This window comes from Mchenga conophoros, linkage group LG18 (genome assembly GCF_057382185.1).
Source record: "Mchenga conophoros isolate Kocher_MC1m ecotype Shallow Benthic linkage group LG18, M_conophoros_male_GT1.1, whole genome shotgun sequence".
Lineage (NCBI taxonomy): Eukaryota > Metazoa > Chordata > Actinopteri > Cichliformes > Cichlidae > Mchenga > Mchenga conophoros.
Genome location: NC_140543.1, coordinates 11,763,410 through 11,780,822, shown reverse-complemented (window position 1 = coordinate 11,780,822; position 17,413 = coordinate 11,763,410). Strand labels below are relative to the sequence as shown.

At 44.0% G+C, this 17,413-nt stretch overlaps 1 protein-coding gene across 3 annotated transcripts in view; it reads right to left on the bottom strand.

Moving 5' to 3' along the window:
• Positions 1-479: 479 nt before the first annotated feature.
• The window catches only part of ankrd12 (ankyrin repeat domain 12), a 41,803-nt gene continuing 24,869 nt past the window's right edge, over positions 480-17,413 (bottom strand). Inside the window, exons 2-13 of one of the 3 annotated variants that reach the window (XM_085253626.1) lie at positions 17,224-17,338; positions 14,685-14,835; positions 13,331-13,402; positions 12,776-12,916; positions 10,910-11,113; positions 10,539-10,681; positions 9,032-9,179; positions 4,507-8,915; positions 3,591-3,689; positions 3,261-3,404; positions 3,065-3,160; positions 480-1,802 (exon numbers count right to left, since the gene is read on the bottom strand). In XM_085253626.1, the coding sequence (XP_085109752.1) occupies positions 1,617-1,802; positions 3,065-3,160; positions 3,261-3,404; positions 3,591-3,689; positions 4,507-8,915; positions 9,032-9,179; positions 10,539-10,681; positions 10,910-11,113; positions 12,776-12,916; positions 13,331-13,402; positions 14,685-14,835; positions 17,224-17,283 (5,853 nt within the window). In that variant the 5' untranslated portion in view covers positions 17,284-17,338 and the 3' untranslated portion in view covers positions 480-1,616. The remainder of the gene's footprint in view (positions 1,803-3,064; positions 3,161-3,260; positions 3,405-3,590; positions 3,690-4,506; positions 8,916-9,031; positions 9,180-10,538; positions 10,682-10,909; positions 11,114-12,775; positions 12,917-13,330; positions 13,403-14,684; positions 14,836-17,223; positions 17,339-17,413) is intronic. The other 2 variants (XM_085253628.1, XM_085253627.1) reach the window with 2 other exon arrangements.

The following is a 17,413-nucleotide window of genomic DNA, read 5'->3' as shown; positions in this document are numbered from 1 at the left end:
ACCAAGAGTGGGAAAATGTTGCCTGGTCTGATGAATTCATCTGCAACATTTACGCAAACATTGTTTTAATGCCAGAGCCGGAGTATCGTTGCAGATCATGTCACCCCTTTATCACCACAATGTACCCACCTTCTGATGGCTGCCTCAGCAGGATAACACAAGCCAAGCCAACTTTATGTATATAGTGGTTTAAAAACAGCAAGTGCTGAGCAACGTGCTTAACAATAAGGGCATGATTAAAATAATAAAAAATTTAAATAATAAATAATATAAAGAAAACTGCTCTTTTATCGAGGGGCTATTTTTTATTTTACTGCATCTGTTTTTCAACAGGAAAAATAATAAAGTCACAGCTGGAGGTGCAGCGCTGCTTACAGTGACATCTACTGGCTAAACATAGTACTACTACTAAATAGTGTTCAGCTGAGGTGGCTGTACTATGAAAATAGGTTTTTACCAAGAATCACACCAACAAAAAATTTAATTTCACAACAAATAAAATTTATTCAATTATATATTACAAATATCTACAAGTCATGTAACAAGTAAATATTAAAATAGACTTTTTTAGAACTATCGTTCAAAAGGCATTATGCTGAAAAAATAGGATTTGTTGTGATCTCACAATGAAACTGTAAAAGTATGATATTTTTTTTTTTGTTGTTTTTTGTTTCCTTGGAAGCCACAACAGACTTTAATGTGCACAAGACACAATGAACAACATGAGGAGTGAGGCCACAATAAGGACATAACACAATGGCGCAAAAAAGGGGAAAAAGAAAAACAAGAAAAAAAAAAAAGTCTGAACACTTCAGTAAACCTCACAATTAAGTCCACAGTACAGCTCTTTAGGGAAAAAGTACAAACAATGCAACGCATGCACAGCATTTAATTGCCAAAGTCAAAGAACACCAGCTGTGGCGTGGATGTCCAGATGAGGAAGGAAGAAACAGCAAAAACAAAACAGAAAAAAAAAAAAAAGAAGCAACTGAAGCCAACACATGCTTAAGATTTTAAGCCAACGACAACATCACAAACAAAGAGGACACTCAATATCAAAAAAAGGGGGGAAAAAGGGGGGGGAAAAGAACTTTGGTCCATTAAAACATCAGACAGAACAAGTTTACAATCAAAATATCTATCATTTTGTTGTTGTTTTACAAGTTTAAAACAATAATTACATGGCTATTTACAAATGCACAATTTATGTATAAAATAAGTTAAAAAAAATTAAGAGCACAGTCTGTACACAATGTATGAACACTCAGTTTGAAAACAATTGAAATCTTTCACTTGTGTGACCCTGCTTGATGAGGTGTTGTTGTCCACACGGCGCCTCCTCTCGCTGCACCGCCTGGCCCTGCTTCTCGTCTCGGCTCCCCGGCTACGTCTGTTGCCTGGACGGTCTTCCTTCCCCGTCCTCGTGGGCGGGAGGCCTGTTTTGGACTCTAAGAGCTCTGGAATTAAAATGGTCTCTTTTTTTAAGTGCTCTTTCTTATCACTGCCTCATTATAAGTGCTTCACATCTTTTCCTTTCCTGTTCCCCGATTGTGCAGGCTGCCCGCTCGTGTCAGCAATTTAGCTTCCGCTGTGGCAAAGCGCGTCTGTCCTACAGCTCATATCGGGGTCAGGTCAAAGTCGTCGTTGACCTCCACGAGCGGGATGTAGAACTCGGGGATCTCAAAGATGCTGGTGGACTTGTAGGTGGCCGGGTCCAGCTCCTGCAGCTTGAGCTGCCACTCCAAGCGCTGCACTGCGTTCAGAGCTGCTGCCTCGTGCTGCTGCCTCATCAGAAGACACGTCTGTGGAGGGAAGAAAAAGAGGTCGTGACTTCATCCAACAGCTGTTCTCATTTAGACCAAGAGCGTCCGTCTCCAAGAAGGAACTGGTGGAGGAGAGGGTAGGAAGAAAAAACAAAGGCAACCAAGAAGTGAAACGTTTTTCTCCACCCTGCTGCTAAACCCAAAAACGCTCTCCGCCACGCTGAATTCAAAACAAAAAACTGGACTGTACCATCGATCGACACCAGAGAAACTTTCCCTGGGTGCTTCATCAGGTACACCTGTTTAACTACTTGTTAACCAATCACATGGCAGAAACTCAGTGCACTTATGTACGCGGACATGGTCAGATGCTGGAGTTCAAACTGAGCATCAGAATGGGGAAGAAGTGAGACGATTGACGTTATTGTGGCATGGTTGTTGATTCACAAGTATTTCAGAAACTGCCCATCTGCAGACATTTAACCACACAAACACCTTGAGGGTTGCTGATGTCAGAAGAGAATGGCCAGACCACGTCGAGCCGATAGGAAGGCAACAGTAACTCAAATGACCACGTATTTGTGCCATATTACAAACCTCAAAAATAAAATAAAATAAAATAAAAAATAAAATAAATTGACAATGAGTTCACTGTACTCTGATGACCTCCCCAGTCACCAGATCTCAATCCAGAAGAGCACCTTTGGGATATGGTGGACCGTGAGCATCATGGATGTTCAGCAACTGTGTCATGCTATCATGTCAACATGGGTTAAAATCTCAGCAATGTTTCAGGCACCTTATTAAATCTGTGCCATGAAAAATTAAAGCAGTTCTGGGGCTCCAATGCAGTGCTAGTTAGGTTTACCTAATAAAATGGTCAGGAAGTGTAGTTGGTGGTTCCTTTTAGCACATTTATTTTTCATTCCTTCCAGAGAATAGCCATATGCAATTAATTAACTTATAAACATCCCCCTTGCTTTAAACTTGGAAGTCGCTGCTCTCTGGCTACCCCTAACCCTTCTCTTAGTTTCCTGGCTGCCTCTTGGCTTCCTGAGCACGGACGCCAAGATGTCACAAGATAAATCTCAGATGCATGAAAGGCAGAGATCTGCATCTTAGATGTAAAAAGCAACAACTAGCAGGATACAATCACTGAAAGATTAAAAGCATTCACATATGAGACAATAAGACCATCTAAAACAAGCAAACAACTCTTTCTACATTTTTTGGAATAGCATAAAAATCTCCTGCAATGATATTTCTGACCATTTCCTTATAATTTCAGATTCATTGCTCACCTTTAGTTTGTCAAACTTGTCGTCGACATCTTGTAACCACGACATGAACTGCCTGGCGTTGAATCGGTCCCTTACTGATGTTTTGCCATCATCACTCTATGAGACAAACAAATGATAAACTCTCAATTCTCCCCAAAATACACTAAAAACACTGGACTGTAAAACATAAACCCATGGATGTCCTTGTGTTAATTACCTGGACATCCTGCGGCATGTTGTACACTTCCGCATCCAATAAAACGGTGCAGGCACTGAAAGGCAGAGTCTGATTGGCTAGTGTTCTTGCTGCCCGGTAATGGACTCGTAAGACCTCCTGCTCGTTTGAAACAATCAGCTTTTCCTTAAAGAAGGAAAAAAGAAATCCAGTCAGTGTCATAAATCCAACGTTTGTGTGTTAGCGTGAAACTCAAATCTTTTTAAGAAAGCACATGTAGCACAGCACCAAACACAGTCATGGTTAATATAACTGCAGGCATAACACAGACGACATTTAACAATGCGAAGCTCCAACAGCAGAACTACGTACCCTTTCAATGCTGTGCTGCAGTCGTAGTTTCATGCGGACCACCTCCTGCTGTTTGAACATCTCTTTGAGCTGCTCAGGTAATGACGGAGGAGGAGTTATCTGTCCAAACGAACCGTTTAAAAAAGGAGAAAGATTTTTACAAACTTGGTCAGGACTGCAGTTTGACATCTGAGAGATGAGAAAATATTATCATTTAAAGTTTAGTACTGGTGTGTAGCAGTGATGCAGTGCGTCTATGCAGAAAACTGAGCATCAGCTGTCCTGGTAAACATGGGGGATGAAATGCTTAAGGCTCTGAGCCTTAATAAATGAGCAGTTAACAGCAAGACATCAATAGCGTGCTCACAGTTTGGGTGAAAACATAAATGATTGTGTTGTGGACGGATGGATGGCTCGCCTTGGCATTAGCTCATCTGACTACTAGACTTCTTTTTGTCACTCTTCTGTTTCACTGATGAGATTTAATTCTCTTTTCAATATCTTTCCAACAAAGTCTCATCTCTTCAAAATGTATAACCTCCCCCTGTATAATCTATGACTGACCCCCCTGTCTTCAACACAGCTGCAGCAGTGCAACGTGCCGGATTAACACGACCGCCAAAAACGGGGATAGAGGATGTGACACAAATTTAATGTTAACGTTGACATGCAGTGAAAGGGAGAGCAAATGATTTTTCTTCCCAGAAATATATCAATTAGAGCCGCCTGATTAGTGTAAATTTATATTCAACTGCAGTTATGGATCATGTTATGAAGCCAACATAATGAGATCAAACCATCATTGTGCTCCGTTCTTTGCACTAAAGGTCAAATGGTCACTAGCTTCGTTTTGAATCATAAAAGAGTATGCACATCATCCCTGCTGCAGTTTTGTCTAAAAAATCAAATCAAATCAATAATAACAATGATGACTCACAGTTGGTATACAGAGTTTGCTGAGTGGGTTCCCGTCTAGGAGGTATGAGCCATTAAAGGTCACATATTCGTCATAATACTGCGGCGGCTGCGGGGCGACGCTGCACAGCACTTTACGCTTCTCCTCGATCTTCTTGCGGATGTGCAGGAACTCGTAGTATGGGTTAGCTCTGTCCGACTGGTAAGGTTCGATCTCCTCCAGCTTTACAGAGTCAACGATAGCCGCTAGCGACTGCTGTTCCCTCTCTTGTTGAGTGGTGGAGCACGGCTGGGAGAGCGACACCTTCGGCATCTTCCTCTTGCGTGGATGGGGCACGTGAATGTCCATTTCCTCGTCTGCTACGCGAATCTTGAGTTTCGCCCCTGAGGAGTCGGACTCCCGGTCTCCGGATTGCGGAGAGGAACTCCCTGAGGCGCTGCTGCTGACGTCTGTTGGATCCGCTGACTGGACGGCGCTTTGGCTCTGCTCTTCTAGAGCTGAGGACGACTCTGGTTTCTCCTCGGCAGGCGTGACCTCCATGGGCTCCGAGGAGGCCTCTGCTTTGGATTCAGGTGAGCAGTCTGTACTCAGGCTGCCTTCAACGGATGAACTCTCAGTTGCAGCAGAGACAGCAGCACCACCACCGCTGTTGTGCGAGCTTTGTGGTACATCTGCTGTCCCTTCAGTCTTGTGTTCAGGGCTCGAACAGGACACGCTTTCCTTTTCCGTAAGAGCATCGAGACATGGGCCTGAGATGTCGCTGGAAGGCTGTGATTTCTTGCAGTCTTGGCCACTTGCATCTGCATCCTCTTGAGAAGGCCTGCACTCATCGGATCTGCTGAAACCCGTTGAGGATTCTCTGGCAGCAGAGGTGGGAATGTGCGAGCTGGTGGACGGTATGGGACTCCCCGCCGCTTCTGTTGTCAAGTTTTCTGCATCCGTTTCCATATTTTCTGGTTCTGTTCCGTGAGCGGTCTCCACGAGTGTGTCTTTTTGGTCAGAAACCTCCGTGGTAACTAACTCGGCCTGCTGCTGATTCTCAATACCAGAAGACGGGAGTGGTTCTCTATGCTGGAAGAGCTTTGTGTTTGTGAGTGCTGACAGCTCAGCAGCTTGAGAAGCTGTAGGTACTGACGGCTGATCAGATTCTTTAGTAACACATTCTGCCTGTGAAGTCTCCATCTGACACTGGATGTCTTGGACAGCAGGAGGCTCAGATAGAGGAAGAGGTTTCGGCTCCTCCGACCCACTTTGAGAACTACTGCACTGTGAGCTGCTGGACTGTGGAAGAGTCACGCTTTTACTGGGAAGATCTTTATTTAACAGTTGCGTTGTCGAGCATCCAGCAGTGCTTCCTTCCCTCTCTGTGACTGAATCGGTAACTGAATTTGAATTTTGTTGTGTACTCAGGCTCTCTGTGGTTTCTGAGGCCTCCTTCATTCTCGGCTCCTCTCCTGGGATCGCAGTCAGGTTGGATTTTGGCAGATTTTCAACAGCTTTGCCTTCAGTTGATGAGTTGGCATCCTCATCCAGAATAGCCCTGAGGTAAGGAGATTCATGCCTGCCGGACATCACTCGATTACCTTGTGAAACATCTGGAAGACTGTTGCAGTCTTTATCGTGAACAGACGGCGACCTTGTAGCTTGAATGACGAGGGAAGACTGGAGAAATGCAGGCTGGGAGTCTGAGGCTTCCATGTTTACATCAGAATCGTATTCGGCATTTCTGGGAGTTAATGTCGTTGCCTGGCATGAATCCTCCGAGCTGGCAACAGAGACTAAAGAAACAGACCTGGAAATGATGCCACAACGGTCATTCTCAGGACGGGGTGATCTCGTCAGACAGTTTTCCACGGCTGATATGACCTTTGCGCTGATAGAGGGCAGACTCTTCCCATCAAGTGACACCGTTCTGGGGCTAGTGCCGTCCTTCAGGGATTTATCTCTGCTGTGGACATCAGATGTATCAGAGCTTTTTGAGCGTGTTAGCTCCTTACTCAAACATGGTTCTGTTTTTGTTCTGTCTTTAGGCTTGGACTTCCCCGGATCTGCCACAGGCCGCTGTTTAAGCCTTTCCCGCTCTTTCTGTTTGAGTTTTTCTAGGTGCTTCCGATGCCACAGCTCAATCTCTTGGTCCTTCATGCTGAGCATGCGCTCAAAGCTGGTCTGCATCAGGTCATCGTTCACAAGTCTCTTTTCTTTTGGTTTGGCGTCTCGTATTGCTGGCGGGGCTTTCAATTTGGCCTTGTCTGCCTCCGTCTCACTGGATTTGGCCTTGCTGATTTTGGCCTGCTGAGAGCGGTCTTTGTGTCGCTCTTTATCCTTGTGTCTATCCGAGTCTTTGTCACGGTCTCGCCTATCGCGATCCTTCTCCGGCGTTCTCACTGCTTCCTCCTTTGATTTTGTAGATAAGGACTTGCCGCTCTCAGAGAGATGGCTTTTCTTCTCCTCTAAAAGTAATTTCAGATTGGAGGTCGAGGACAGCGTTCCATCTTTTATTTTATCTCTTCTTTTCCTGTCAAAGTCCTTTTCTTTGGCGCGATCAGATTTACTGTGATCCGTGGTCTTCTCCAGAGGTTTTCCTTTCCTATCAGAGCTTGTGCGATCCTTTTCTCTGTGATCCCCGGCATTATAGTCTCTGTCCTGCCTCTCCTTATCAGACCGTTTGTCGAACTTATCTTTACTTTTCCTGCTGTCTTCATGCTTTTTTGTTGTGGTTAAAGATTTCAGCTTCTCGTTTTCTTTGTAGCTTTTCTCTCCAGGCGAAACAGAAGAGATGGATCCCGCTCGCTCCTTTTCCTTCCAACGATCCACTGAGTTCTGTGGTTCGGTTTTGTCAGAGTGCTCTGTTTTGACCTTTTTTTCCTTGTCAAGATGCCTTTTCTCCATTTTGTCTGAGTCCTTTTCCTTTCCTGGGAGCCTCTTGTCAGTTTTCTCGCGTGAGCCTTTTTCTGCAGGCTCCAGCTGTTCTTGATCAGCTGTGATCCCACTTATGGGTTTCTCCTCTGTCTCTTCTTTCATGCTGTTGCTCTGCAGCGACTCCTCAGGAATCCGCCCTGAGCCGTGGCAGTCCACCTTTTCGTCATGCTCGCTGAGCTTTGAATCCTTCACCTTCTCTTCTCTTCCTGCCGCCTCCTTCCGCTCTTTTTTCACGCTCTTGTCTTTTTCTCGCTCCTCTCTTGGCCTCTTTTCCTTGCTGCCGGAGTGCTTCTCCTTTGGGTTTCGCTCATCTTTCACAGGAGAGGAATCAGCAGTCTTCTGAAGCGAGCTGCTGTCTTCACTTTCCTTTTTTACTGGCAGAGGTTCATCTGTCTCATCACTTTTGAAAAAATTTTCTTTCCAGAACTCTCTGTCAAATTCCAAATTCCTGTGGCTGTCTTTCCTGGCCTCCTTTTGCCTTTGGCGGCTCCGCTCTGCCTCATATTCCCTGCGGTGTTTGTCTTTCTCCTTGTGTTTAAATTTATGCTTCTTCACGACTTTTCCGTCTAAATCAGTCTTCCGTAAGGCACCCTCGCTGTCTATGCTGTTTCCTATGCTGCCGTCTTTGTAGGGGCTCGAGTGGCCGTCGTCGCCGTCCACACTGGAGTCTTTCTGTTGATGTTTGCTCTTTTCCTTGTGCTTACACCCCTTCGTGCTGGAGCCTTCAGTGCAGTAGTCTGCGTCTGTGTAGTGGTTGTATTTGACACCGTCCACTGGACACGAGCTGTCAGTGATGGAAACGCACATCTTCGCATTTTCCTGTTTGAGTGGTGTCTGTTTATCTGTCAGGCTGTGGTTCAGTTTAGGAGATTTGATGGCTGACAAGTGGAAGAGGTGGACGGATGAGTCATCTTTGGGACTGAAAGACATCTTGAAAGAGTCTTCCTCCCGGCCCTTCTCTGTGCTTTCAGACACTGTTGCCAGAGAGAGGACTAGCGTTTTACTGTTTTCTTTCCCATCTTCTTGGTTTTCCTTGTTTTTATTCTGGCTCTTGCTCTTCCTCTTAACTTTACCTTTGTCCTTTTGCTCAGTATTGTCCTTTTTCGACCTCGTGTCCGGCTTGACGTTCTCTGAGCTATGAGAGCAGGTGGGGGAGCTTCTCTTCTCTGAGAGGCTCTCCGTTTCGTCGCTGGACGTATCCGAGCTGCAGTGGACACGAGACGTCTTCTGCTTCTTGGACTTTGATGAGGAATCCCCCTTGTTGCTTTGCTTTACTGCAACGTGATTCCTGTCTTTGTCCTCCTTCTCCGGCTGTCGTAGCTCCCTCCTGAGGATGTGTCTGTCATTCAGGGCTTTACCGAGATTGTCCTCCTCTTCCTCGTCCTTAAATTCGTACTCATCCATCCCTGGCATGGAAGACGATGCTTTCGTGGCAGAGTCCTTTTCAGTATCAGAGTCTTCCATGTTGTCATCGACACTGGATGGATTGACAGATGGCGGGTCTTCAGATTCTGTGGAGTACAGTAGACTTAAGCTTCATTTACAGTGGACACATTACTGGATGTCGATGACAGGGGAGTAAAAAAAACAAAACAAAACATAAATATTACACAGGAGGGACAATCACCTGAAGAGCTGTCATCATGGTCCGACACGGCTCCTTCTCCCTTTAATAGCTGTTCCAGCTCCTGAGAGTCGGCCACATCCACCGGGCGCTCGCCGCGCTTGTTGGCTTGGAAAGCGTTACCACCGTGACGAAGCAGAAGTTTCACAATCTACAGAAAACACAACAATTACACTGAGAAATCCTACACAGACAGACATGCCTTAGATTTTTTTTAAAGGTAAAATATAACATTTTACCAAGGCATTTAAAATTGTAACAAAATGCACTTTAACGCAATCTGATGCATTTTGATCATTTTTAAACTCGAACAACTTAAAAACAAATTTACTGGCTGATGACCTAAGAGTGGCCGTCTTCTTATTATTATCATAAAATACTACATTCTGCAAGTTGATGCAACAGAAATAAATATTTGACTTAACATTTAAAGACGGCCAAAAAACAAAAACAAAAAACCCCCAAACATGTATGCAATGTCCACATATAAATGTAACAGCACTCTGACTATTCCTGCATTAAGGATGGACTTGTGCAACCTTTATATTAGAGGTGCGATCAAAAAAAGAATTGGCTCATGAATACATACAAGCACACCAGATAAAAATTTGGCTGATCTCCCTTTTAAAGTCATCCTCTTGGGTCAGTTTTCAGTGCTGCTGCTATTTTTAGCTTGCTCGTTTTTAGGCTAGATTCTGATCGCTTGCATGTGTGGTCTACGATTTCACCGCAGCCCTCAAAACTTGAAGCAGCCAACTTCTATCTGTCAGACTGACTCTGCTTTCATGTGGTGGGGGGGTGGGGGGGTGGGGGTGTCTGGGTGTCCAGCTATGACAAAAGTTTTTTGCAGGTTTCAGTTACAGAGTCCACAGTTTCCTGAGCGAACAGGAGTGCGAACAGGAGCATGCTTGTCAACATTCGCAAGATTGTTATTCACTGTAAATTTATCCCCCAAGGTGACACTGACACCTCGCTCGAGTTCATCTAACATCTTGAGACGTCTAAGGAAAATATTCAGCACAAACGACCTGAACTGTGATGCGTGCCATCCTGTGCCGGCACAGAGTGCATTATGAACACGTACGTTTTTCTGGCTATGTTGACATAATCTTGGCTCACCAACCTCCCTACTTGCCAAATATGTCTCCCTGCCAAATCCACAAATTCCACAAAGTTGAAAGGTCACCGTTTTGAAAAGCTGAAGGAGATGCACCATGTATCTTAGAGGCAGTGCAGGAAGACAAAACAGGTCTTCTGCTGAGCGACCTAAAAGTAGCAGTCGCTTGGAAGCTGTCCGAGTTTGGTGATAAGCCAAATTTAAATCAATTTGTGTATTTTTGTTTTGATTCTCAGAAATGTTTAATCAAATTTTGTAAGTGCACTGAGACAATGTCCTTCTTACATTCTGTAACAATTTCACACATCAGACCTGTGCAGAGTCCTTAATCAAAAATTTTAAGTGCAATATACTTTTAAGACCTTCAGTTACAGACTAACTCAAAGCTCTTACATCTTTGTGCCCGCTGCTGGAAGCATCATGAAGTGGTGTGTCGTCATCCAGACCCTGTGTATTCACCTCTGCACCTGCTGCTATCAAGACCTTGGCCACATCATAGTAACCAAGATTACAGGCTTCATGCAGAGGCGTCCAACCTGGTGAGGACAGGAGAAGAGTCTTAAAAAATTTTTACCAGCTGTTTTCTCAATTCTACTACTCGACATACCAACAGCTGCATAAGCAGTAGTAATGCGCAGACTGATTACAGCTCATGTTGAGACATTGCCTTTGCATCAGCATCTGTTACTCAGTCTAATGTCATTATTAACAACTGCTGGGACATGATGAAAGCTGTTAAATGATCATCTCCTGGGGCGTCGTACCTGCAAAGTCTTTGACATTGACATCAGCTCCCAGGCTAATGAGCTCTTTAACTTGCTTAGCGTCTCCCCGGATTGCTGCCATGTGAAGGGGAGTCTCCCCTCGCTCGTTCCTCTTGTTGACCTTGTCTTTCTGCCGAGACGAGGCGCTGCTGGGGACTTTCTTCTGCACAGGGGTCGTTTGTGAGGGGTGACTCGGTGTAGAGTCTGGACACATGGAGAGAGAGAGAGCGAAAAAGACTTAAATGATGCTCGAAGGGAAGAGAGACAGAAAAAAAAGCACATCACACACTAAGACAACTGCTTTTCTCTCTAGACTGAACAACTACAGTGAATCCAGTTTTACTGGGAACGAGAGACTGCTTAAACCCATGTCTGAGTAAGCATACATGCATCTGGACCTTTCTAGGCATTACACATGCACGTTTGAATGCATGGTGTCAGTACAGAGTTCACTGAATTCACAACATCCTGGTCCACTCAGACAGAAAGACAGCACCTTCACCTAAAGCAAACTAGATCTACTACCGTTTGCTACAAATTCAGGCTGTAGACAAACAGCAATAGTTGAAAGAACATGTATGGGTCTATGAAACATGAAATGGGGGTTGCCATAGTAATGGAAACTGAATAGCACTCATGGGACTGGCATGGTTGTGTGTTGGTGCTAAACAGAACCTACACACAGCTGTGCAGACTGTCATCAACAAAATGTATCTGTGTGCAGTCACATTTTTTGAATACTGATGTTATTATTCATTTTTTACTTCTCTCCTTTAGCGGTGAACTCTGCAGTCCCTCCGTTTTATCTGTGCACACCATCATCTTCATCGGCTACATGATGTCGGTTACTTTGGAGGACATGCACATATGTATACCTATGCAAATTCAGACAAATGCAGTTCCGTGATTTCCGGAAGATGCACTGTAATGTTTATCAGAGCTACTTTAATAAGATATGGAAATGGACTAACTGACAAACATCAGATCATTTGAGTACTTTTTCCACCACTGAATATCCCGTTTGTTGGCAATAACAGAGCAGTCCGTTACTACAGCATTACAGATAGCATCATATAAAGCACAGTCAGACTGTGCAATGGAGAAGGTACGTGTGCACATTTCAGACCATTTTCCTAACAAATGAGGGTTATCATTCCCCTCAAACTGTCTACTGTAACAGTCACCAATTTCTCATTGACTGCTGATGAGCACCGGTGACGAAGCATGACATACATGAACAAATGAAGAAGAAAGAAAAAAAAAAAGGTCTAGTGACTAGAGACCATATTTGGGGGAAAAGAAAAATTCTCAAAACTGCCAACAACGTAATGGAAAGGAAATAAATATTATTCAACTTATCAAGAGGAAGTAACTTTTTCACATAGCACAGGGTACAGCAAAAATCTCCTGTAGTAGACAGACTACGGCAGCAGGAAGTCGCATGGTACCGCCCCCCCACAATGCAGTTTCATCCCCTTCCAGCACCACAGCTTAATTCCCAAATATCCTGACCCGATTCTCTCAAATTCATTTGGAGTCAGTTTTTTGTAGGCTTAACACTGTCAAACAGCTCCTTTAATGAGTAAAGCAAAAGACAAACAAAACCAAACTGCAATAACTACTAGAAAACATGTAAACAAAACAAAACCAAACAACACAGTAACCCTAACCCCTCTCCAAGTCAGCTATTTTCAGATCTAATCTACAGCAGCGGTACAGTATCACTAACAAACACCACAGATAAGATTTTTATCCTATTCCTAAAAAACAAAACAAAAACAAGAGACGTTCTGAAGTATGACTCATCTAGCAGCAAATACACACTGACCCTTCTTGAGGACAAGGTGAGAGGGCGAGTACACAAACCTGGACTGTTGGCTGTCATCTGCATTAGGAGAGCCATCTGTTTGCGCTCCGACAGCGGATACCCAAACAAAAAGTTGGGTGCCTGGGATTTCTTGCCCCCAGCTTCCTTTTTCACCTTCTTCTTGTCTGGTCCATCTTTATCTGTAACAAGAATGAGTTTGGAGACAAATTACAAAAAACACCAAAAAAGGTCGTCTTTTACAAGATGCAACTTCATTGTGACTGCATCGCATTTTTCCTCTTCCCCTTGTATCTGTTGAGCGCGCAGAGAAACAGATGACAAGCATGAGGTTTAAAACAAAAAAAAAACAAACAGTTAAAAAAACAAAAACAAATAGAAGATGGCATTCTCTTAAGCCAGCCAAGTGCCCATGGCACTCCTCGGGCCCCCCCAGTCTCCGGTCAGTTGTTTAAACACAGACATGCGTGAGCTGTAATAGGGGGGAGATGCAAGGCGAAAACACACACGCGTGCATGTGTGCATGTGTGTTTACAGCAGAATAGCAGCGCAAAGTGGATGGGCGCGGGGGCTGAGGATCGGGCTGCAGCGATTACCTGCGTATATCCTGCAGGGAGGCACTAATCTCTCTCCCCAGGTCTCACTCGACTGGCCTGGGTCTGAGTCATCTACAGTGCAAAGCAGAGAGGATGGGAGGGGGGGGAGAGGGGAGGAAAAGGAGAGCAAGGTGGGGGGGGGTGGAAGGGTGGGAAAGCACTGCATTAACGCTCGCTTGCTCTCTCTCACCCTCCTCGCTTCACATGAACTCAAACACAGACAGCCACAAAGGCACACTCGCACTCCACGCACAGATTATGAGTCATGGCAACACAGCAGACAGGAGAGGAGATCCGGTCCGAGGCGGTCACTGGGGTCGCTTCTTCGCCTCGTCCTACAGCTGCTCAACAAAAGGACCGGGGGAAGCTGCTGGAAGGCAAAGCCACTCTCCGCGCTAGTTTATTACGTGTGCGACATAAATTATACTTCCAAAATTGAGGGTTCTCATCTGTTAGAATGACACAGGACCACACAATGAAAACGATCATGTTGAGCTTTGCTCTACAGAGGAGATGAAGGCAAACCTGCAGGACTTCAAGCAGTCCATAAACATGCAGTTTATTTATTATAATTACAGCTGTACGATACAGTAACCTATTTTTAGGCCTTGAATCTGATAAACATATAGTTAAACTTTAACTGAAAGAGGGGGTTAGAACAGTGTTTACACAAGTGAGAGGAAGAACGACATGTCTGCACTGCTAAGATGAGTGCATTTTTATCGTCAACATAGTGACAGTTATTGGGAAATCTGTACACCATCAGTGAGGTTCAAGACAACTGCAAAGGTCTTTCTACAGCGCAGTTTATAAAAACATATAAAAATACAAATACAAATAGTGTACTTAACAAACAAATGTTAAATACAGCATTGCAGTGCATTTGTAGAGGGTTATTCTACTATTGAGGATGTAAAACAGTGAAGATTCTTGGGGGGCTTTTTACAGTTCACTTATACACTGGATATCTACGGCTACATAGTTCACTGCTGGTTTTGGTCTTTCTTTTTAAATGGGTTTTGTAGATAAAGGACATAATGTGTTGAATGTAGAAAAAAACTAAACAAAACATGGTGTTATATTAGGAGGTGGGGTAGGAGGCCCTGATTACTATTTGTAACACTAAAAAATGAATACATTCTCATAGAATGATTCTTCATCCATCTCAGAATACACACAACAGGCCACAAGTTCATCAGTGAGACCTGACTTAGGTCCCGTTTTCGAAACAATATTGACCCGTTGTTGACTATTTGAAGACCTGTTTGACAGCAGGCCACCAGGGGGCAGTGTACAGACATGGCAGTGAGCCAGCAGCATGGCTGTTTGGAGGAGGAACAGCAACACTCCTTACCCGTGTCGGAGTCTCGCTCCTCTGCCTGGGGCGGACTGGTAGTGAAGGAGAGCTTGCGCTTCATGGAAGACTTTGCTTTCCCTTCCTTCCCCAGCAATTCACTCCGGTCCAACTTTGGAGTTTTGGTGAAAGGCGACAACTTGTCTTTGCTCTGTCAAGGGTGAGGAAGAAATAAAACACACACAAAGAATTAAAATCGGGTCAAACGAGGCATAGGTGTGGCCTCAGTTGAGTGCCGAGTGTGCCTGGATATGTAAACAAAGGAGCAATGGCCTCAAATGAACCCTGGCAGTCTCGTTTTAAAAGCCATGTCAACTAGTTTGACAGCTAACAGGATCGAGCTTAGTACGCAGGTGGTAGTTCCTGCTTTACGTGACTTCTACTGCAGAGATAACACCGACTGCAATACGGTATTTGGGTGCTGCTTGCGAGGCTCACTTAAATGTTGTTCCCAAGGCGAAGTCTCAAGGGAAGAATACAAGATCTGGAGCTCCCCCCCCATCAGTTTACACACAAAAGAGAAAAAAGGGAAGAAAAATAAGTCCATTATTATGGCACTGTGCTGTGGGAGTGTGAAAATATTCACACCTGTGCAACCTGCACTGCCAGGCAAGCATTCAATACCATCAGACTTCATAGATTAACAGTTTCTTTTTAATGCACAACAGCACCTTTACTGATCATCAATTTAAATCATATCCGATTCAAAAATATATCTGCAGTCCCAGTCCTCAAATGCATTGCATTATAATCTGTATATAGCCTGCTGGTCAGACAAAAATTGTTTAGGGTCGTCCCCCACAGCTTTGGTAGATTATCTCATACTTGCATCACAACTTTCAGACATTTTATAGACAAACTGAGTGAGACACTCAGATTAACTGATGTTGCAGTGACAACTAATTCCTAACTCAAACCCTTCAAATTTAATAGCTATAATACTGAAAACACGTAAAGCAAGGTTGACCACGAAAAGCCTGAAATGGGACGATAAAGCAAGAAAATTACCTACATATACAGGGTGGCTTCCTGTTGAACACAAGTACCACCTCGTTTGGGTAATTTGCATTTCTTTGGTGACCAAAATCGGAGCCATAATTGAGCAGAAAAGACGACAACACCCACTTCAAAAGACACAAGATGTTAAATTTTATCCCTCCCACTTGCAGCTGCTGATTGCTTCTATGGTTGTAATTTTGGTTTTCAATGCCTGAATTGAATTTAGCCACTCCATGCACATATAAAACTATTTGATTCTACAGAAAATACACACGGTGGAGGTGGAGCGAAAACACTCCAGCATCAAACACAACCCACAGCAATACCACTAATCTCGCCATTATCACAGTGTCTTTCAGTTACTGGGTTATTCTGCACTCTGATCTGCAGACAAAGCTTTTTCAGAACCATTACTTTTAGTGTGCTGCACTTTGGTGCAGTAAAATACATTTCTGGCAGGAGGAAAATGTCTGCAGCATGGTGCTTCTTTGATCTCAGTGAAGCAATGTGCCAGCTGTGCAAAGCTGAAGTGTCTGGCACGGCTGAAAGTAGATGAGAGCTAAGATGTGAAGTACCTTTGCCTTGAAAATAAAGGCAGACACAAATGCTTCCTTGCATTTATGTAGAAAAGGGCAATTAAGCCCTGTTTGCATGGTAATATAGGAGATAGTACGTCAGATATTTCTCACGCACAACATTCGAGTGCATCTCTGGGTTAAAGCAGAATACTGTATCACAATAGAAAAAAGCCCCACAGAAATATATGCTGTGTTAAGAATATCCTTTTGATGAACCACAAGATTTATCTCGTTCTATCACTGGTAAACTACATACAATCAAATCACAATGTTGGCCGAACATAACCGCATTGATGTCAACATGTACATGTATGGCAGCTGAAGTGCACTGACATTTACAGAACAAGCCGATATAATGAATAATGCCGCTACAAGCTTAGATGTGCTCCCTGCTGGTGCCCAGATGTTAGTGTTCAGCAAGTGGGTGATGAGTGTTTACACATCAGAGCTCTAAAACCCAAGAAACATTCATGCAGATGTTTGAGAACTGAAACAAAAAAACAAAACAAAAAAACCCCTGTCACTCAGGAAGCAAAAAGTGACACACACACTCTAAAGAAGCATTAAAAGAAGTCAGCTGTCTTGGAGTCCAACACTCTCTGCATGCCACATGATTTAGCATCAATAACAGCTTCTCAATTTAGTTTTATTTTACCTGGTTTGCTCGATGAAAGAAAATGTGAATGAACCAGATTGTTCTACAATATCATGTGAACCAAGCAGTCAATCTTTGTTTATTCAAATGCCATTTTCATTGATCATGTGATCCTATTGACAGTTTCTGCCAAACTCTGAATTCATTTAGTTGTATTTAAAATCACCTGTGTATTATTTGGGGTCCAATTTTGTACAGTATTTCCCCAAGAAAATGTAAAGACTTTTGTAAACTTGCAGGAACTATTCCTTGTGTTTACCACAGGATGGTAATAGAAGCTTCTATTTGAAGTAAGAGAGTCACATACCTTCTTCCCCGCCTGCTTATCCACCATGGCTCCATCTCTGTCGCTCCCAGGTTTTGCCATGGTGAGGCAACCTGACTAGCTTAGACAGCTACAGCACAGTAGGTTCATCATGCACCTGGAGACAGAGACCACAACAGCAGTGAGGAGGATTTCAACCCTGCCACATCACTGCCTGTATGGAAGGCTGACC